General features: G+C 34.8%; 5 protein-coding genes and 1 non-coding gene across 6 annotated transcripts; 5 read left to right on the top strand and 1 right to left on the bottom strand.

Moving 5' to 3' along the window:
- Positions 1–1681: 1681 nt before the first annotated feature.
- LOC132271148 (UDP-glucosyltransferase 29-like) lies at positions 1682–3345 on the top strand. The gene has a single exon (XM_059772434.1). It carries the CDS (start codon positions 1763–1765, stop codon positions 3107–3109), a length of 1347 nt encoding a protein of 448 aa, XP_059628417.1. The 5' UTR covers positions 1682–1762; the 3' UTR covers positions 3110–3345.
- Positions 3346–4733: 1388 nt separating this feature from the next.
- Positions 4734–6858, top strand: LOC132271145 (UDP-glucosyltransferase 29-like). Its single transcript, XM_059772430.1, has one exon. It carries the CDS (start codon positions 4734–4736, stop codon positions 6072–6074), a length of 1341 nt encoding a protein of 446 aa, XP_059628413.1. The 3' UTR covers positions 6075–6858.
- A 55-nt stretch (positions 6859–6913) lies between these two features.
- LOC132271146 (UDP-glucosyltransferase 29-like) lies at positions 6914–8668 on the top strand. Its single transcript, XM_059772431.1, has one exon. The coding sequence runs from the start codon at positions 7137–7139 to the stop codon at positions 8472–8474; it is 1338 nt and encodes a 445-aa protein (XP_059628414.1). The 5' UTR covers positions 6914–7136; the 3' UTR covers positions 8475–8668.
- Positions 8669–10639: 1971 nt separating this feature from the next.
- TRNAR-UCG (transfer RNA arginine (anticodon UCG)) lies at positions 10640–10713 on the top strand. The gene has a single exon. It is a non-coding gene; the product is annotated as a tRNA-Arg (tRNA).
- A 3040-nt stretch (positions 10714–13753) lies between these two features.
- On the top strand, positions 13754–14461 carry LOC132268571 (uncharacterized). The gene has a single exon (XM_059769402.1). The coding sequence runs from the start codon at positions 13847–13849 to the stop codon at positions 14324–14326; it is 480 nt and encodes a 159-aa protein (XP_059625385.1). The 5' UTR covers positions 13754–13846; the 3' UTR covers positions 14327–14461.
- A 1790-nt stretch (positions 14462–16251) lies between these two features.
- Positions 16252–18277, bottom strand: LOC132271143 (uncharacterized). The gene has a single exon (XM_059772429.1). The coding sequence runs from the start codon at positions 18101–18103 to the stop codon at positions 16718–16720; it is 1386 nt and encodes a 461-aa protein (XP_059628412.1). The 5' UTR covers positions 18104–18277; the 3' UTR covers positions 16252–16717.
- Positions 18278–22120: the final 3843 nt, after the last annotated feature.

Genomic DNA, 22120 nt, shown 5'->3' with positions numbered 1-22120 from the left:
TTCATGATCAAACCTGCCAAGATTTGCATAATAATTAAACCTATCATCACTATTATGCTGCTTCTTTTATAATTTCCATAATAAAGTCTAATTTAGTTAGAAGTTGAAGTTATTCAAATATAAAAATAATATATGATTTATATGATTTATATATATGATATTACTCTCTTATTTTGTCCTTGTTTTTTTCATTATAATATGTGACACGTGTTTAATGTCAAATTCTTAAAAGAAAAAGAGGTTGAATACTATGATACAAGTTTATAAGCTTCCAAGAGAACTTAAAAGAAAAAGAGGTTGAATACTATGATATATGTTTATAAGCTTCCAAGAGAATAATATGTTTATCAAGTATTCAAGATGTGTCAGTCAAATGTTCAAAATAAAAATAATTAAAAAATTAAAATTAAGAAATGTTGAACACTGTTTAGAAGTGTACCATCACCTTACTGGATGCATGCCAAAAACAAAGGCGGCAAACTTGGTGCCATTCCAGCATGTATATGACTCACTGCCTTCGTCACATGTTCAAATTTATTGTCTCTGCCATTTGTTATTTAATTTTCACAATTTTTTTCTTGATAATCGGAGTGTCTGGATTTAGTTCCTTTCACGGAACTTATGCAAAATGATTTCTACACACAAATCAAGTAAAACTCAATACTATGATCACGGTTACTATCCTAAGATCAATAACATGTATTTTTCACCTCCTTTCTGTTTCTATTTTTTCCAGATTCTCTTACCATTTTTTTTTTTCCTAATTGGTACTCATGCACATATGATTCTTCTGAGACTTGAATCTATGACCTCCCTTTGAAAAATAAGAGACTGATTTTCTTACCATCTATGTCTGGCAAGTGTAGTTTCTTTCCCGACACAATCCATGTAAGTTCTGTTTAGTTATATGGAAATATCAACAAAGAAAGATAAATGGATTTTTTTTAAAAAAAAAAAAATCTATATAACATTTTGGGAGTTTGGAAATTGGATAGCAGAAAAAGAAAAAATTTGAGAAAAAGTAACTATCTATAACGCACCCATCTAGTTTTTTCATAAATTTTTCTAAATTTTTTATTTCTTGAGAAAATTATTTGAATTCATATTTATAGTCTTCTCTCTCTCTCTCAAACAAAAATGTATTTATGCATAACTTCTTTTTTCATTTATAAGAACCGCATAATGGTCCACTCATAAAAGACAAAAATTATTTATTTGCATTTTATTTAACAAAAATAAGGACAATTTATGTAAATTATAATATTTTCTTGTAATTACAATCCATGAAACAATATTCTTCACAATGTTTTTTTTACAAAAAAATTTATACTAATCAAATACATAATAAAAAATTAATTTTCTTTTCCTTCACTTCATTATTATTTTCTTGTAAGCAAACCGGCTGAATATAATTCTCGAATTTTTTACATAGAACCATAGAGGGCTGGCTGGGACACAAGTTGCTTCACAACTCTGGTTTTTTTTATTTTTATATTAACATCTTAGCTTAAACTAATACAGTAGTTGGTGGTCAGTATTTAATTAAAAAAAAAAAAAACTTTGACATGCGTGCATACTTTTATGTGCTTGAGCCAATTGTCCCTTTCAAGATCAACCCTGCCAAGATTTGCATAATAATTAAACCTATCCCAACATATCATTAAAAGACACATTCATAGCTTTCTTTTCTTTCCTCAAGAATATCCACAGGCACTTTGAATTTCAACAATCATTAAAACACACACACACACACAGAGAGATCATGGATACTAGACAGAGCAGTATCAGTGTCTTGATGCTACCATGGCTAGCCCATGGCCACATATCTCCCTTCCTTGAGCTAGCAAAAAGACTCACAGACAGAAACTTCCACATATACTTTTGTTCAACGCCTATCAATCTCAGCTCCATCAAGAAAAGGCTTCCTGAAAAGTACTCTCACTTGATACAACTAGTAGAACTCCATCTTCCATCCATGCCTGAACTCCCTCCTCACCACCACACAACCAATGGCCTCCCAATCCATCTCATGCACACCCTCAAAAACGCCTTGGACATGGCAAGCCCCGCCTTCTCCAACATCCTTCAGACCCTGAACCCGGACTTGGTCATATATGACTACAATCAACAATGGGCACCAACCATCTCTTCGTCGCTTGATATTCCTGCCGTTCAGTTCCAAACTACCGGAGCAGTGATGGTTTCTTTCGCCTTTCACATGCTCGATAAACGAGGAGAAAACTACCCATTTCCAGCAATTACTTTTAGGAACTTCGAGAGCCTAAAGCCTCGCCAATCCTCTGAGTCCTCCGAAAATCATTCCAAAGAAAGAGATCGATTCCTTGAAGCCACCAAACGATCTTGTAACATTATTCTGACCAAGACTTTTACAGAGATTGAAGGAAAATATATTGAATATCTCTCCAAATTAACCGGGAAGAAGATGGTCCCCGTCGGTCCACTTGTTGAAGAACCTGTCAACGAAAACGAGCATACAGAGATCATCCAGTGGCTTGACATGAAAGAAGAGCCTTCTGCTGTGTTTGTTTCATTTGGCAGTGAGTGTTTTCTGTCCAAGGAGGAGATGGAAGAGGTAGCTCAAGGGCTAGAGCTCAGCAAGGTTAATTTCATATGGGTTGTTAGGTTTCCTGTGGGAGAGAAAATTAGGGTTGAAGAGGCACTACCTAAGGGGTTCCTTGAGAGGGTAGGGGAGAGAGGAATGGTTATAGAGGGATGGGCCCCGCAGTCGAAAATTCTGCAACATTCAAGCACCGGTGGCTTTGTGAGTCACTGTGGATGGGGTTCTGTAATGGAAAGCATGAAGTATGGTGTTCCAATCATAGGCATGCCCATGCATATTGACCAACCTCTGAATTCTAGACTAATGGAAGAGGTTGGTGTTGGTGTGGAGGTCACGAGAGACAACAATGGGAGATTCAAGAGAGAAGAGATAGCACAAGTGATAAGAAAGGTGGTGGTGGAGGAAAATGGGAAGGATGTAAGGATAAAAGCAAGAGAATTAAGTAAGAGACTAAAATTGAAAGGAGAGGAGGAGATAGATAAGGTGGTGGAGGAATTGGTGCAACTTTGCAAGGAGTGGAAGAAGTAACAATGAGTAACTCTCATAGGAATTGGTAATTGTTCCATGTGATTTCAAAGAACAACTAATTTTTCTTCCCAATTTGTTGTTGTTATTATTATTATTATGTTTTGGGGAAGAAAATAAATAATGGCAAATTTTATCTTCTTGATAAATGAAGTCATTTGATTGAAGTGGAATTATTTGTCTAGTTAAATAAAGGGGTTATTTGGCATGGAATTTAATTCATGTGGTTAGTTGAAGAACTTGGATAGTGTGGTTTTTCTCCCACTTTTTAATATACCGCTAAAATATGTCTTAAAATATTTCTTTAATTTATGCCTCAATTCCCTAAAGATGCTTTTATATATTAATTTCTGTTGTTTTGGATTTTGAAGTCTTGTTTAGTCGCCATTGGCTTTCCCCATATATGTCTCACAATTTGTTCATGCATTGGTTCTCATTTGGATTTTTAGAACCCAGTTTATACCTTTATCATTTGTTATTTACTTTCTCACATTACTCATTATTTTATTTATGATGTGTTACAATCTTTGCACTTGCCAATTATATTTCAAAGTTTCATCTTTTCCAGAGGAAATTTTTATGGTATTAAAGTAGAAAGGTGTTTAACTCAAATCTTACCATCTCAGAACTGAAAAGGATCATACTCTGATTCATGCTTTAGAATATGAATCTGCCATCTCTGTTTTCTGTTTTTTGGCATCAAATCAAGTGAGAATCTAATTGCCTCCATCATCATGATGAAGATTTTCACTTTCATAATTTAATCACATGCATAGAGCATTTAAAGACAAGTAATAGTTTGACAATAAATTAGTTTAGACCCTCATGTATGTGTGGATGAGGGGTCCTTTGGCTCCCATTTGGCTGGCCTCATTTTTATTCAGGGATACAGTGGTAATGGTCAACATTTAATTATGCAATAAAGTGTTTAACCTGTCTGCGTAGCTGTATGATCTTGCGCCCATCTCATGATCAACTCTGGTGAAACTGATTCAACAAATAAATCCTATCATCACAACCATCTGATTCTTCTATCCTTAGTTAGTGATCACTGACACAAAGACCTCCCAGTTCATACCTTGCACTCTTAGTAGGATAAGTCTGAGACTTCATCAACATGAGTAATATGTCACTGCATGCATCACCCAATAATGAGGGTCAGTTCCTTTGTAAACAAAATTGCAAATTTATGTAAATGTGAAATCAAATGCATGTTTGGTATGCTGTAGAGAAGAACTACTCATACCATACCACCAAAAAGAATAGGGACAATAATTTTTTATACATTTTCATATATATATATATATATATATATCCACATGCATTTTCTGCAGGTTACTTTTCTTCTCCTCGAGAACGCTAAAGAAGGAAGATTCTTTTGTTTTTTTTTTTTTTTCTATTTGTTTTCTCTTCTCTGCGGTTGTTACAAGTAATAAACAAGAGGTGGCTTTGAAAATGGTGCCCAGATCCATTGTATTTACAGCACGCATGTTGTAACAGGCTAACAGCTGTACGGTCTGGACTCTTGAAAAATGACAACTTAGGAGTGCTATCCTTGTCCCAAAGCAACTGTTTGCTTTTAAGTTAGTGGCACTACCTTAAAAGGAGAGAGAGAGAGAGAGCGAGCATGGATACTAAACAAAGCAGACCTATAAGGGTCCTAATCATACCATGGTTAGCCCATGGCCACATATCTCCCTTTCTAGAGCTAGCAAAAAAGCTCACAGAGAGGAACTTCCATATATATTTGTGTTCTACACCTATCAATCTCAACCCCATCAAGAAAAGGCTTGCTGAGAAGTACTCTCACTTGATACATTTGATAGAACTCCATCTTCCATCCTTGCCTGAACTCCCTCCTCATTACCACACAACCAATGGCCTCCCAACCCACCTCATGCCCGCCCTCAAAGATGCCTTTGAGATGGCTAGTCCTACCTTCTCCAACATCATTCACACCCTAAATCCAGACTTAGTTATCTATGACTACAATCAACCTTGGGCTGCAGCTATAGCTGCATCACTTAACGTTCCTGCTGTTCAGTTCCTAACTACTGCAGCTTCGATGGTCTCTTTCGCCCTTCACATGTTCAAGAACCCAGGTAAAGAATTCCCATTTCCAGCAATTTATCTCAGGGAGTTTGAGAGACTTGGTTCTTCTGAGTCTTCTTTAGAGCGTAACAAAGATAAAGATCGTTTCCTTGGTGCTTTTAAACAATCCTGTAACATTATTTTGATCAAGACCTTTAGAGAGATTGAGGGAAAATACATTGAATATTTATCCAATTTAACTGAGAAGAGGATTGTCCCTGTTGGTACACTAGTTCAAGACACTGTTACCGAAGATGAGCATACAGAGATCACACAGTGGCTTGACAAGAAGGATGAGACTTCAACAGTGTTTGTTTCCTTTGGAAGTGAGTGTTTTCTGACCAAGGAGGAGATGGAAGAGGTTGCTCATGGGCTAGAGCTTAGCAAGGTTAATTTCATATGGGTTGTTAGGTTTCCTGTTGGAGAGAAAATTAGGGTTGAAGAAGCACTACCTGAGGGGTTCCTTGAGAGGGTAGGGGAGAGAGGAATGGCGGTTGAGGGATGGGCCCCGCAGTTGAAAATTCTAGGGCATACAAGCACTGGTGGCTTTGTGAGTCACTGTGGATGGGGTTCAATAATGGAAAGCATGAAGTCTGGTGTTCCAATAATAGCCATGCCCATGCATCTTGACCAGCCTCTCAATGCTAGACTGGTGGTTGAGACTGGTGTGGGTGTAGAGGTTATGAGAGACAACAATGGGAGACTCAAGAGAGAAGCGATAGCACAAGCGATAAGAAAGGTGCTGATGGAGGAAAATGGGAAAGATGCAAGGATAAAAGCAAAAGAATTAAGTGAGATACTGAGAATTAAAGGAGAGGAGGAGATAGATAGGGTGGAGGAGGAATTGGTGCAACTTTGCAAGGAGAGGAAGAGGTAACAGTGAGTAACTTGTCGAAAATTGTTCTCTCATTTGGCTTTCTCATTTGGCTTTCTAGAACCCAGTCTATACATTTCTTATTATTTGTTATATATACATTATCATTATATCATTTATAGTGTGTAACAAATTTTTTTTTTCCCTGGGTATAGTGTGTAACAATCTCTGCACTTGCCGAGTATAATTTCCTTCAACAAGTTATAATTCAAATCTTTCATCTTTTCCAGAGGAAATTTGTATGGTTTCAAAGTAGAGAGGTGTTTAACTCAAATCTTACCATCTCAAAACAGAAAGGGATCATACTCTATTTTATGCATTAGAGCTTGATCAAAGCAAATGAAGTAGAATCTAATTGTCTCCGTGATAATGATGAAGATTTCACTTTCATAATTTAATCACACGTAAAGAGCATTTAAGACATGTGAAATAATAATACATTGACAATAAATTAGTTCACACCCTCATATTTTTGTGGGACCCATGTTTTGGATCCCACGCCAGGAATTGTTAACCTGTCCGCAAAGCTGTAAGATCTTGAGCCATCTCATGATCAACTCTGGTAAGATTGATTCAACAAATAAACAATAGTATCACAACCATCTGAGTCTTATATCCTTAGTTATTATTGCCACAAAGAGCTTCCAGCTCATACCTTGCACTCTTAGTTTTTTTTTTTTTCACCCTTGCACTCTTAGCAGGATCAATCTTTGACTTTATGAACATGAGCAATATGTCACTGCATGCATCACCCAATAATAAGTGACAATAATTTTTTTATACATTTTCGTATATAAATATATATTATATTATCCACATGCAGTGTCTGCAGGTTACTTTTCTTATCCTCGAGAACACGCTCTTCCTGTGGTTGTTACAAGTGATAAACAAGAGGTGGCTTTGAAAAATGGCATCCAGATCCTCTATTGCTACAGCTCGCGTATTGTAACAATCGGACGGTCCGGCTCACTCACTCGTGTGGCACTAAGCAACTGTTTGCTTTTAAGCGAGTGCACTACTTTAAAATGAGAGAGAGAGAGAGAGAGAAAGAGAGAGAAAGAGAGCATGGATACTACACAAAGCAGAGCTATCAGGGTCCTAATGCTACCGTGGTTAGCGCATGGCCACATATCTCCCTTCCTAGAGCTAGCAAAAAAACTCACAGAGAGGAATTTTCACATATATTTGTGTTCTACACCTATCAACCTCAGCTCCATTAAGAAAAAGATTGCAGAAAAGTACTCTCTCTTGATACAATTAGTAGAACTCCATCTTCCATCCTCGCCTAAACTCCCTCCTCACAACCACACAACCAATGGCCTCCCAATGCACCTCATGCACACCCTCAGAGATGCCTTTGAGATGGCAAGTCCTACCTTCTCCAACATCATTGAGACCCTAAACCCCGACTTAGTTATCTATGACTACAGTCAAGCTTGGGCTGCAGCCATGGCTGCATCACTTAATGTTCCTGCTGTTCAGTTCCTAACTACTGCAGCTTCGATGGTTTCTTTCACCCTTCACAAAATCAAAAACCCAGGTAAAGAATTCCCATTTCCAGCAATTTATCTCAGGGAGTTTGAGAGACTTAGTAAATCTAAGACTTCTTTAGATCTTAACAAAGATAAGGATCGTTACCTTGGAGGTTTTAAACAATCTTGTAACATTACTTTGATCAAGACCTTTAGAGAGATTGAGGGAAAATATATTGAATATTCGTCCAATTTAGCTGAGAGGAGGATGGTCCCTGTTGGTCCACTAGTTCAAGACTCGGTTAACGACAATGATCATACAGAGATCATCCAGTGGCTTGACAAGAAAGATGAGTCTTCTGCTGTGTTTGTTTCCTTTGGCAGTGAGTGTTTTCTGTCCAAGGAGGAGATGGCAGAGGTAGCTCATGGGCTAGAGCTTAGCAAGGTCAACTTCATATGGGTTGTTAGGTTTCCTGTGGGAGAGAAAATTAGGGTTGAAGAAGCGTTACCTGAGGGGTTTCTTGAGAGGGTAGGAGAGAGAGGAATGGTTATTGAGGGATGGGCTCCACAGGCTGAAATTCTGCAACATTCAAGCACTGGTGGCTTTGTGAGTCACTGTGGATGGGGTTCGATAATGGAAAGTATGAAGTTTGGTGTTCCAATCATAGCCATTCCAATGCATCATGATCAGCCTCTCAATGCTAGACTGGTGGTGGAGATTGGTGCTGGTATGGAGGTAATGAGAGACAAGAATAGGGAAATCAAAAGAGAAGAGATAGCAAAAGTGACAAGAAAGGTGGTTGTGGAGAAAATTGGGGAAAATGTGAGGATAAAAGCAAGAGAACTTGGGGAGATCTTGAGAATGAAAGGAGAGGAAGAGATAGATAGTGTGGTGGAGGAATTGATGCAACTTTGCAAGGAGAGGAAGTAACAGTGAGTAACTTTTATTTTCTTGATTAATGAAGTCATTTGATTGAATTGGAGTTAGTTGTCTAGTTAAACAACGGGGTTATTTGGCATGAAATTTAATTAATGTGGTTAGTTGCAAAACCCGAATAATACGGGTTTTTTTAAAAATTTAAATATTTTTATTGCTTTGGAATTTGAAGCCTTGTTTGGTTGTCATTGGCTTTCCCCGATGTATGTTTCAGAACGGTTCTCATTTTGTTTTATAGAACTCAGTTTATACCTTTATTATTTGTTAAGTACTTTCTCACATTATTTATCATATTATTTAATGTATTACAATCTTTGCACTTACCAATTGTAATTTCCTTCAACAAGTTATAGTTCAAATCTTCCATCTTTTCCAGGGTACACAAGTTATTTTAAACTCTCTTTTCAATTTTTTATCAAAGTGGGAAGGTGTTTAATCAAATCTCACCATCTCAAAACGGAAAGAGATAAAACTTTATTTAATGATTTACAGTGTCGAGCAATTTTGAGCTTGAATCTGCCATCTATGTTTAGTCCTACCGACATGCGACAGGCGGCACAGAGAAGAGGGTGGGCGTAGCACTACTCTTTTTTTTTGATAAGTGACTACTCTTTAATTATACCTAGCACAACTCTTTAGGGCGGGCGTAGCACTACTCTTTTAACATGTCTACCTAGCTGTATGATCTTGAGCCCATCTCATGATCTTAAACCCTATCATCACAATAATCTCATTCTTTTCCTTAGTTATCACTACCACAAAGAGCTCAGACCTCGCACTCTTAGTAGGATAACTTTCTGACTTCATCAACATGAGCAACATGTCAGTGCATCCCCCAATAATGAGGTATAGTTCCTTTGAAAATAGATATTGCAAATTCATGTAAATACACAATCTCATGCATAGTTGGTATGCTCTGGAGAAGACAAAAGGTCCTTGTCTTCACTCATTCTAGAAAGAACTATTCATCCCATACCACCAAAAAGAATAGTAACAATAATATTTGATAAATTTTCATATATATATATATTCCTTTTTGTGTGTGTTTTATTTTTTCTTCTTTGTGGTTGTTATAAGTGATAAACAAGAGGTGACTCTGAACAATGACAGCTGATGAAGTGCTGTCCTTGTCCCAGAGCAACTGTTTGCTTTTAAGTGAGTGCAGCACTGCTTTAAAATCTGAGAGAGCAATCAAGGTCTTGATGCTACCATGGTTGGTCCATGGCCACATATCTCCCTTCCTAGAGCTATGTGGGTAATGTCTGTTCCTCTTTATGCAACAAAGATTGTGTAATAAGTGTATGCTTCTGTTGCTTGCCTACCACCAAAAAAATTATAAAAAAAAATTGTAATTCGTTAACTTTGCAAGGTTGCTAGAATTGAGCGATGCTCTTAAAATAGCTCCCTCGTGACAAGAGGGATGAGCTCTTCACATTTAACCATCAAGACAGTTATTCAAGATCCATAAAAAGTCAAATGAATCATTTAAGACATCTTTCAATCCGAGCTAATAGCTCTTGTTATTACTGGCTAGAATTGCACATTGGAACAAATGCTTATTGGAATGTATTTGGGATGAGATTTAATTGTAACCTACCAAAACAGAAAGGATTTATTTGTAAGACACATACATATATGTGTGTCTGTGTGTGTATATACTTGCATTCCTGTCTATTGTCATGTTAGTTCAAAGGACAAATTAAGCATTTGAACTTGAGCATACAATGTAGAAAATTGAAATCAGATCGAAAAATAGACACACCAAAAATTATATAAAATTCCAGTTATGATGATCATATAATGGGTAGAAAAATGAAGCAAATGCCAACAAACCCAGATTGCAGAGATAGTAATAGAAAATGGGAAAAAATCAAGATTTCATGAAAGTTCAAATCATATTTTTCGAGGAATCAAAGATTTAAAAACATTCTTACTTACTGTGCTAAGACCAGATCTTGAAGCTATACATTGAATCCGATCACTGCCTTCACCAAATTCATTCCTGAAAATATCACACGCTCAGTAATCGTAAAAACCCATAACTCTGTAATTGCTTAAAACACTGTTTGTATCTCTGGCTTTACAGTACTTTCGATAAAAGTAATATCATTCCTGAGCTGAACTATCCTGAAGTAGTGATTGAGAAACATCACATATATGACCGCATAGCGCAGTGGATTAGCGCGTTTGACTTCGGATCAAAAGGTCGTGGGTTCGACTCCCACTGTGGTCGCCTTCTTTTTTAATAAAATAAAAAAAAAAATTTCCTTTTTTCTTTGTTTTTTTAAAGTGAAAACATATATTAATTTTATGATTAAATGTGTGTACAAATTTGGGTTAAATCTGGTTTGATAAATTTGAGTGAATGAAGGCTTTGAAATGGGATTCAATGCATCCAAAAGTTTATTTTGAAATTTTTACTTCCAAAACAATGAAATTCTTTCCTTTTCCGTTGGATCTTTCCTTTCCATTCCTTCATTACAACTAGTTCAAAATAATAATAATAATAATAAATTTGGTTAGAAAAAATGACATTTTATGAGGTAAATTGGTCATTAAAAAAAAAAAAAAAAAAAAGAAAAAGAAAAAGATTGCATAGTTTATTTTACCAAGTGAACAAAAACATCTCACTATGTGTCACTTAGAGAGTACTATACTACTTATAGACGGTCATAAATAGATTGCTTATAATTTTATTGACTCGTAAGTTTTTTCACAACTTAGAGACCATTTTGGGTTATTGTTGGAATAAAAAAAGTCTTATTATCAGGTGAGTTGTTAAAAAACTGCGGTCATTAAAAAGAATATTAGGTATTAGGTGTTTGGTGTTTGGTGACACACAATAGTGTTCAATTGTTCCCTGAAAATAAGAAATTATATACTTACTTTTAATTGTATCATTAGGGTCTAATCCTACGGCAATTACTTAATTTGCTTTTATTATTTTTATTTTAAAAACTTACATTTTCTTTTCATACCATTAAATATCGTAAAAGAAAAATGATAGAATTAAACAATTTATTAAAGAAAACAAGAATTAAATAATTTGGCTACTTTTTGCCAAATTCACAAGTAGCCACTAAGACAAAGTAGAATTAATCTAAAATTAAAAGTCTATCATTTTTAGTTTTTTTTCATACTTTATCAATTCTATTGATAAATTATGAAAAAACTTAGGATTTGCAATGATATTATACATATTTTAGTATGTTTTTACTGATCAACACTTTGAACATTTAATTTTCCAAAAAATATAAATAATAAAAAAAACACTGAAAACATTTAGATGGATATATAATAATATATTAAGAGTTGTTTTGTATGATTTTTCTAAAAAATATTATGAAGTCAATAGTAGTCTCCTAATTCTAAATTAGTTGTTGAACAAATTTAAAATATTTTATTAAATTGAGTATAAAATATGGATCAATCTTGAAATTCGAATTTTGATTATAATCAATACTTCTCAAACAATCTTTATTTAATGGTCATTTTATTTATCTCTTTTGATTAACTTTTTTTGGTTTATATCTGCTTACAAATTTGTTGAATAAACAATTGGTAGTGATGGGGAAGTGTTTTTTTACTGGATTATTTTATTTCTGTTTCCTTTAATAAATTGTCTAATTCTGTCATTTTTCTTTAACGATATTTAATGGTATGGAAAGAATATGGAAATAAAATGTAAGTTTCTTAAAATGAAGAAAATAAAAGTCAATTAAGTAATTGCCATAAGTTAGATCTAAGGCTACAATTAAAAGTGAGTATATAATTTCTTACTTCCAAGAGTAATTGAACACTACTTTGGTGACACATTATAATAAATACTTTTTAAAATTAAATTATTTTTTTTATTTGTTTAGTAACAATATTTTCTCAAATATTTATATTGCTAATTTTACAATAATATTCTTTAATAAGATATTACAATATTTGATAATAGCAACTTTTGGAAATAGTTAGAAAAGAAAGAAAACCCTCAAAATTTTTAGAATTTGGATAGATAGAAAAAGAAACCCTCAAAAATTTTTCCGAGATAAGTTCTCCTTAAAAAAACTTTTATTCTTACATAAGTTAGCAACTCAAATTATACAGTTATATATACAGAATATCAATGATAATTTGAATAAAATTGGTCACAATAGATCATGCTTCTAAATGGAATTTTTTATTTTTTTTTAATAGTCTGTTCTATCTTGTAATTCTAGCCACTCATAATCCCATTTGGATATATATATTAAAATGGTGAAATATTTGATTTTTCTCCCAAACAGTAGTATTGCCTCTTCATCTCTATTTTTTTATTTTTTTTAATTTGTTTATCTTAAACTAATGATTAGTTTTACCTAAGAAAATATTATGAAGCCTTATTCTATATACAAATAATATAAATGAATGTAAACAATTATGTATTTAAATTTAATAATTCATCATTTCACTTTATAAGGGTAGTTTTGGTATGCATAATCACTTTCTTTTCACTTTCATGTTATTCAAACTAACAAACTAATATTTTTTTACAGTTTTTTTAGATAAATTTCCATGTTAACCAAATGCATGCTAGAAAATCTCTTTTCTTTTCATTCACCTTCTATTTCATTTCTTTTCTTGCTTATTTCCATCTAACTAAAAGGATTATTAGCGAATGAATATAATTGTTTTTATAAAAAAATAAAAAAGGATAAAATTATCTAATGAAAAAGAGTTGTCAAAAATTTTCAACCTCTACCCAAAACGCAGTTTTGAAAGTTACAAATTCTGGTTTCATTCAAATGCTCCACTAAGTTAAATTTAGTAACCACTAAAAGCATTACCAAACACATCTAAACACAATTTTTAATTTGGCTGGGCTTTCACTTGTAATTAGGCTTATTCAAGTTTCATTTGGAAGTATCCACTCCGGCTTTAGATTTAAAATTTGATGAAACTTTTGAGTTTGAAAAATAGGATAATGGAATGTTTTGAAAATTGTGGATTTTACCAAGGGCTGTGTTCTAATGTTATTTTCTCTTCCGAGTGAATGATGATGGTTTGAATCTGCAAAGGCGCAAAGTGTGAGTTGTGTAAGGTGTGTCCACGAGTGTGACGGGAAAAAAGAGAACTAAGACCAATCAAAAACAAGGGCTGAAAGAGCAACAAGGGCCAAACAAGGAGAGGACAAGTTCCTGAAAGCCCATTTGCAAAGGAGGTGGGCTGGATGGTTTGTAGATCGAGGGGCCCAAGACAGGGAAAACCTGGGATGGACCTTCAACAAGATCTTTATGTCCTCCAAGATGACTGAAGAAGCTTCACAAGAGGGAGGGGGTAAATGTTAGCTGCTTTTTAAAGTTTTTCCTTCCTGCAACCATTTTCCTGGAAAAAGAAACATGTTAGGGTTCACCACTGCTGCCTTACACCCACCAATTCCAATTCCAATCCCACCAATTCCCACACCCCTCCACATTCTCCCTCCAAAATTGATTTTCTTCCCACCTCTTCCCCTCAAAACCCTAACCCAAAAAAGCCCTAGAAATCTCGGAAAGTTCGTAATCTCCGCAGAGAATGGTAATGGGTTGAGCAATGATCCCAAGGAGGAAGAGAGAGATGAAGATGGGAACAATAACAACGGTGGTGGGGAAGACGTGAAGAGGGATCAACGGCCCAGATTCAATCTGAGGTGGGTTGATCTGCTGGTGGACCCAGATCCGGATAACATACTGGCCGTTGGATTGACGGGTCTGCTGACGTGGGCAAGCGTTCAAGTCCTCTGGCAGCTGCTGTTCATATCGTTGGCCATTGTTGTTGCTGCTCTCAAGTACTCCTTCATTGCCGCCCTACTCATTTTTATCCTCATCGCTCTTCTCTGACACCTCTCTCTCCTCAGTTGTATATATAGAACTTTATTGTTATTAATACAGGATTTATTTGATGAATTGAGTCTAAAGATTTAGTTTTAGTACTTTTTGTCTTTGATTGGAGATTATTTTTTTTTTTTTTCCAAATTTTGGGACATTGGGTGAAAACGAATGAATGAATGGCTGTTGTGATTGTATTATTATTCACAAATTGTGGGAGGAGTTGGTGTAGGTGACACAGTCATAGGCATGAGAAGCAATTTTTAATTTATATATACATATTAAATGAATGGATTTGAAGTTTACATAATGGCCTATATATATATATATATATATATATATTTAGAAAGTTAATTGTATATTAAAGTTGAACTATGGTATAAAGATGAAATCTATAAATTTAATGAGAAATATTGTTTTACACCATTGAAACTAAATATATTCCTTTGAAAATCTTTAATCCAAATGGGGATAAAGTTGGAACTTTTAATGGAAAATTAGTTCCAATGAGAGTTTGATTTTGAGGAGGACCAATTACACAAGTGGACTGGGATTCATTTGTTGAATATATTAAAGCTCATCTCTATTTAACCAACAACTTTTTTTTTTTTTTTTACTTTTTTAATCCCATGAAATACTATCATTTTTCTGATTCAAAATCACTCCGTGGAAGGAGACATTATTAATATAACCATTGAAGTTCTAAACTTTGCAGCAGTTGATCAAAACTGAATTGCTTAGGGAAATAACTATTTTAAAAATAAAAAATAAAAAATAAAAAATAAAAAGTAAAGGGGCCCTAAAAAATGGTCACATCCATTCGGACGCCTACCAACTAAGCCGCGTAATAATACTCAACTTCTTTGCCAAAAATGTGACAACATATTTCACGTGGTAATACCAAACTTCTTTGCCAAAAATGTGACAACATAGCTACCAGACTACCAACCACTACCACCAGAGCATGAAAATTGAATAAGTGATCCATTATGGAATAAGTTTGTCTTGGCCTACTTTGCTGATGCTAATGTATCTCTTATGTGATGGTATCTAACATCGCTGAGTAGAACAATTCAAGGGAAAAAAAAGATCAAAGAGGTTCAAGAAATCAAAGTATGAGATGATACATTTCCACATTAACAACAGCTTTTTTAAAAATGGATGAAGTTTGTTAGTACAGCCAAAATGTAAGGTCATCAACACACCTCTGGACTTCGGGCATCCAAAAGCAACTCCATTGCTGAAACAACAGGAGGAAGTGTGCTTGCTTCAGGTAACATGTTGCTAGAAACACCATAAACAAACTCAAATGCTTGCGAAATGTGAAGATCGTATTGTGATAACCTTGTGGGCGGGTGTGTCGTGGACGGGTGCGAGACACTGACAAGTTACCACACTAGTGAGCTACGGGTACACAATTCACATCACATGGGAAAGGGAAAGGTGAAGTGCTTATATGTAGGTGTGTCACTCCAATTGGTATGAGGTCTTTTGGGTAAAATTCAAGAGCAAAATCGTACGGATTCAGGCCCAAAGCGGATAATAGCATACCATGTGGTGGAGTGGAGGCTCTGACGCAGCCGAAAGCGTGCCGACGAGGACGTCGGGCCTCCAAGGGGGGTGGATTGTGATGATTCTGTGGGCGGGTGCGAGACACTGACAGGTTACCACACTGGCGAGTTATGGGTGCATAATCCCACATCGCCTAGGAAAAGGAAAGGTGAAGTACTTATATGTAAATATGTCACTCCAATTGGTATGAAGTCTTTTGGAGTAAAGTCCAAGAGCAAAAACGTACGGCCTTAAGCCCAAAGCGGATAATATCATAATGGAGTGGGTTATATTTTTTTTTTTTCTTCCATAAACCAATCAACCTCAGATTCAGAACTTGGTTATGCCTGCTTATGGTATATACTACACAAAATTGAGCAAAAGGATACGATAATAGGTGCAAATGACAGAAAAGATAACGGCCTTTAAACATTCTGAGGTACATTAAAGAGTTTCACAAGATTACAATGCCTACAACAAACTTAATTGCATATTTGTGTCAACAACATTCCTTTAACACCACAGCTAGCAAAAAACTTCAACTTTATGATGAAGGGAGAGTTTGAAATCATCCACACCTGCAATGAGGTCTCCTCTAGTAATGCTTGCTAAGGTAACTGGATTAGAAACACTAGACTGTCCACAGTGAGTTAGCTTCTGTTTCTTTGCCATCTTTACTGAGGATTTGAGAACCATAACTAATGACGCGTATGCACAGTGCAGATATTGTCTGCTATGCACTATACAAAAAGCGCTCATGGTTTCCAAAACGCGTTTTGCTGCTCGGCCTTATACACCCTTTCCCCAAGGATATGGAGAGCATATTTGTCTACTTGGTGACAACCAAAACCTTCAAAGTTTCCTTATTGAATCAATATAAGCTCCTGAAATAACCAGTTTCAACCTCGTGAGAAAAGTATTCTCACAATCGCCAGAAGCAGTCGCCATTGGTGATGCAGTGGCAATTAGAACAAAGTTTTCTCCATTCCCAACATCTATTTCATACAACTCCTGAAAAACCTCCTGAAACTCATGTATCAACGTCTCGTAGAATGCCCTAGTTGGAGGAATCACATTGATAACAAGAACACCAAGCTCATTAAGAACAAGTCTAGCTGCCAAAAGAACAGACTTCTGAACAAACTCCATTGGAGGAGCACTTATACCCATTCTAGCATCACTCGAATCCAAATCGACCATAATCACATCAAATTTAGCATCCCATACATCAACATTTTGTTCATTGGCTTGATGAGAAAATTTGTTTATCAATTCTATTCCGTCCCCAACACGAAGCTGAATGAACTCACCATCTTCTAATCCAAAATACTGCTTGGCAACCCTCAGAACAGCCTCATCTGCCTCCACACCAATGACCTCGAAACCCAATTGGGCATTCAAGAATCCAAGTAAAGCACCACCACCAACACCCAGACACAATGCTTTTGGCCTAAACCCACCTCGAATTCGCTGATCAAGACACGAACTGATCAGCGAAAGACTTGCCACCATTGGAGTCAAATAAGGATGAACCAGAACCTGTGTATCTGGCTTAAACCCTAATTCCCCTAAACCCACACAATTGGAACCAGAAATCACATCAGGATTTGAATTCGAAACGAGACGTATCTGGGTTTGAATCAGATTGGGCATTCGCTTAAACCTCAACCTTCTCCGAAACTCTCTATCACACTCGAATTGCAATTCAACGTCCTCAATCAACATCTCACCAACACAAGACCCAACACATTTCTCCAAAACCACACTACGAACAACATCGTCTTCATATCTCAAAAAGGGTATTTCGGGCAAGCCGTCTTTGAAAGCCAATTTGGGCAACAAAGCTATCAACAAAGGGGTTAGGGTTTCTTCGAGTTTCGCCTGATTCGCATGATCGAGACATGTGGGGCGATTGTATGTATCTGGGAGAGAATTGGCTGGGAGGTTGCCGACGATAATTAGGCGGGAAAATTCGGGGGAGCTGAGGAGGAGTTGGAGATGGCCGGTCTGGGTGGAGAATGTCCAGTCGGTTTCGCGGTGTTTGGGGACGATCATGGCGGCGACTCGGGGTGGATCGGTGGTTATGGTGGGTTGGATTGGTGAGTCGAGGACGGCGACACGAAGGAGTGGGGTGTGGAGGTGGTGGTCGGCATTGATAGAGTGAGATGGATTGGGAATTGTGAATGTAATGAAACGATATGGAACTAGGGCTTCAAAAGCTCCAGGGTCGAGGGACATGGAGTAAGAAGAGAGAGAGAGAGTCCTGTGTCTTCGTTTTCCTTGGTATGAAGATTTTAGAATTTTTTTTTTTCCTATGAAGATTTCAGAATTACACTGCAAGTAAACATATTTATGTCAAATTGTTTAAACTTTTTGGTCATTATACAGTTTCTCCAAAGGGCGTTCGAGTCTTCTATTTCTTAATTTACTATAATTAAAAATAAAAAATATGTTATGCTTAAACACATGAGGATAAACAAGTTTAATACTAATATTTACTTTATTTATAAATTGTCTAGATATTTCTAAACAATTACGGTTATAAATACGAGTTTAGCTTAAAATAAATGTAAGTTTATTATTAGTACTTTAAGTCTAATTTATCAGCTCAAATATTATTTTTTTAATAAATAATAAACATTAAGCTTTGTAAAGCTCGGATGTAAATTAGTTTAGTGATTTAATATTGAAACATAAACGTTGTTGTTATTGATGTGAGTTTGAATTTCTAAACTATCACTTTATAGAGTATGAAAAATGATACATCCAAAAATGTCAACCTAATGTTATGTGAATGGAGGCATGAATCCCACCATATATATGACTGCACGTGATAAAACTCATGCCCTCCACTCATATAATTTTTTATTTCAATTTTTCCTAATTTAAAATATGTATCATGGTAATTTATAGATTACTAATGCTCTTTGGTAGAGAAAAAAAATAATAATAAAAATAAAAAAAATAAAAATAAAAATTAAATAGAAGGGAGAGGAGAAGGGATGACTGAGATATCCTTAGGGAAAAAATTAAATATTTCCCTCTTTTTATTTGATTGGATGGAAAAGAATGAAAAAAAGTGACAATTTAATTTCATCTATAGGATAAAATGAAAGATAAGTTTTTAAGTTATTTTTACCATTAAGTTCATTACTTACTTTATTTATGAAATTTATTAAATATTTATGAAGGATGATATAGTAATTTAAAACTTCTATAAAAAAATTGACAATTTAATTTAATGGGTGGGATAAAACCAAAAATAATTTTTTAAGTTGTTTTTACTATTAAACCCATCACTTACTTTATTTATGTCATTTGTTAAATATTTACGAAAGATAATATAATAATTTAAAAGTTTTATAATAGGCTCATTTGTCTTCCTTCCTTCGTCCAAACGAATGAAAATTTGTAAAAGTTCCTATTATCCATTTTTTTTTTTCCTTATAACCAAAGGAATTTATTCTTTTTTCCCTATTTTTCTTTCACCCTTTTATTTCCCTTCGTACCGAACATAGCATAATTGTTAAAAATGTCCACAATCCCTCTTACTACGAGGTGTGCTAAGTGAGACAAAAAAAGAAAATGTTACTTTTGTTATGAAAGTCAATTATATACGGGGCCCATCGCATTAAAGATTTGGCACCACTGTTATGTGCTAAAGGATGGGTGTATGGGCGTGAAAAGTAAATAAGAAGTGAGGGAAAATAACAGTAAAATGTAGGGAAAAATCTGGCCATAAGTATGCATATATTGTGTTGAGTTGGACACGTCGAAATAGAAGAAATCATATAAAGTTTGTTTTTCTCCTTGTTCCTTTTCATCTCCTATGTTATATATTTTCAACTCTATATTTATAAAACGTTTTCTATATATTTCTTACTTTATATTTATAAAACGTTATCAACACAACACTACTAACTAAGAAGAAGATTTTATTTTTCTTTTTCACTTTAATGGGTAAGAAAAATAATTATTTATATTAAATAATTCTTGTTCATACTTTATAAATAATTAAAATTGTTAAGCTTAGAAATATTTTTATTTATTTATATTATAATATTTTAGTTCATTCTTTACAGAAAAATAAATTGTTGAATCCGAAGTCTTGTAAATACTAAATTATTTATATTTAATGATTTTTGCAAACCCAAAGTTTTGCATGTATTAATATATTTTTCGGGAGCCTGAAGTTTCCGGAATATTTGGTACTCTTTGCAAAGCCAAAGTTTCGCAAAACTTGTTGGCCTGAAGTCCAAACGAACCCGAAATTTCACAAAATTTGTTAGCCTGAAGTCCAATTGAACTTGGAGTTTTTTTTACCTAAAGTCATTTATACTAAGTATTCTTACAAACCTGAAGTTTTACAAAACTTTTGATTACACATATAACGACCCACTCCACCACATGGTATGATATTGTCCGCTTTGGGCCTGAGCCCGCACGGTTTTGCTCTTGGGCTTTACCCCAAAAGGCCTCATACCAATTGGAAATGATGCACTTACGTATAAGCACTTCACCTTTCCTCTACCCAGGCGATGTGGGACTTGTGCACCCGTAGCTCGCTAGTGTGGTAGCCTGACAGTGTCTCTTGCACCCGCCCACGGCACACCCGCCCACAAGGTCATCACAATCCACCCCCCTTGGAGGCCCGACGTCCTCGTCGGCACACTTCCGGCTGGGTCAGGCTCTGATACCATTTGTAACGACCCACTTGCACCCGTAACTCGCCAGTGTAGTAGCCTGACAGTGTCTCTTGCACCAGCCCACGGCACACCCGCCCACAAGGTCATCATAATCCACCCCCCTTGGAGGCCCGACGTCCCCGTCGGCACACTTCCGGCTGGGTCAGGCTCTGATACTATTTGTAACGACCCACTCCACCACATGGTATGATATTGTCCGCTTTGGGCCTAAGCCCACACGGTTTTGCGTATATTTAGTTATACATTGGCAATTCAACCATACCTCCACAAGTATATTTATTTATACATTGGCAATTCAACCATACCTCCACAAGTATATTTATTTATACATTGGCAATTTAACCATGTCTCTATAAGTATATATATTTATACTAATAAACTAGCAACTAATCAATACTTCTAATGTATGTATTTTATTCATACAAATACTAAGGCAATATATTTACGCCTATGACAGCTCATCCATACCTACAACTCAACTATGTATCAATTTTAAACTTAACAATAAACTAATTCATACATAGCTATCTCATGCATATTATATGCATAAGATAAATTTAATAACCAATCTATTATAATTTAATCAATCATACTCCTAAAAAAACATGATATACCAAATAAGAATAATAACATTAATTATCAATAATAATATATATATGTATACATCATTTAAGATAATTAATGTTATTATTCTTATTTGGTATATCATGTTTTTTTAGGAGTATGATTGATTAAATTATAATAGATTGGTTATTAAATTTATTTTATGCATATAATATGCATGAGATAGCTATGTATGAATTAATTTATTGTTAAGTTTAAAATTGATACATAGTTGAGTTGTAGGTATGGATGAGCTGTCATAGGTGTAAATATATTGCCTAAGTATTTGTATGAATAAAATACATACATTAGAAGTATGGATGAGTTGCTAGTTTATTAGTATAAATATATATACTTATAGAGGCATGGTTAAATTGCCAATGTATAAATAAATATACTTGTGGAGGCATGGTTGAATTGCCAATGTATAACTAAATATACTTAAAGGAGGCATGGTTGAATTGCCAATATATAAATAAATATATTTGTAACGGCATCATCAATATATAAAGATATCATATTGAAATGAATATCATATTGAGTTTTAAAGATATACATTGTAATGAATATCATATTGAAACTATAAATGAATGTAATGTAATACCCCTAATTTTAAAAGGATAGTCTCGGTATTTATTGTATGTTTTTAATGCATTTTTATTTTCACTTATTTGATTATTTGGTATTTGTTTAATTATTTAATTGTTTAATTGATGATTGTTTTTGTGTTTATGAAATTTGTGATTTAATTGAATTATCTGTTGTGTGATGATGTGTAGTTTAATTGGTAGTTTTAAAGATTTATTTTATTTTACATTTTTATTTAAGGATGGGATTAGATGGTATGGATTTAATGAATGATTATACATATATCTATGGGTATATATGTATTTTTGGGTTAGTTTAATTATTAGGAATTATTAATAATTAAATTAGGATTAGTTAT

Source organism: Cornus florida, unplaced genomic scaffold, assembly GCF_030987335.1.
Source record: "Cornus florida cultivar Cherokee Brave unplaced genomic scaffold, ASM3098733v1 CherokeeBrave_3.0.0_Hap2_Chr08, whole genome shotgun sequence".
Taxonomy (NCBI): domain Eukaryota; kingdom Viridiplantae; phylum Streptophyta; class Magnoliopsida; order Cornales; family Cornaceae; genus Cornus; species Cornus florida.
This window is presented reverse-complemented; position numbering and strand designations above follow the sequence as displayed.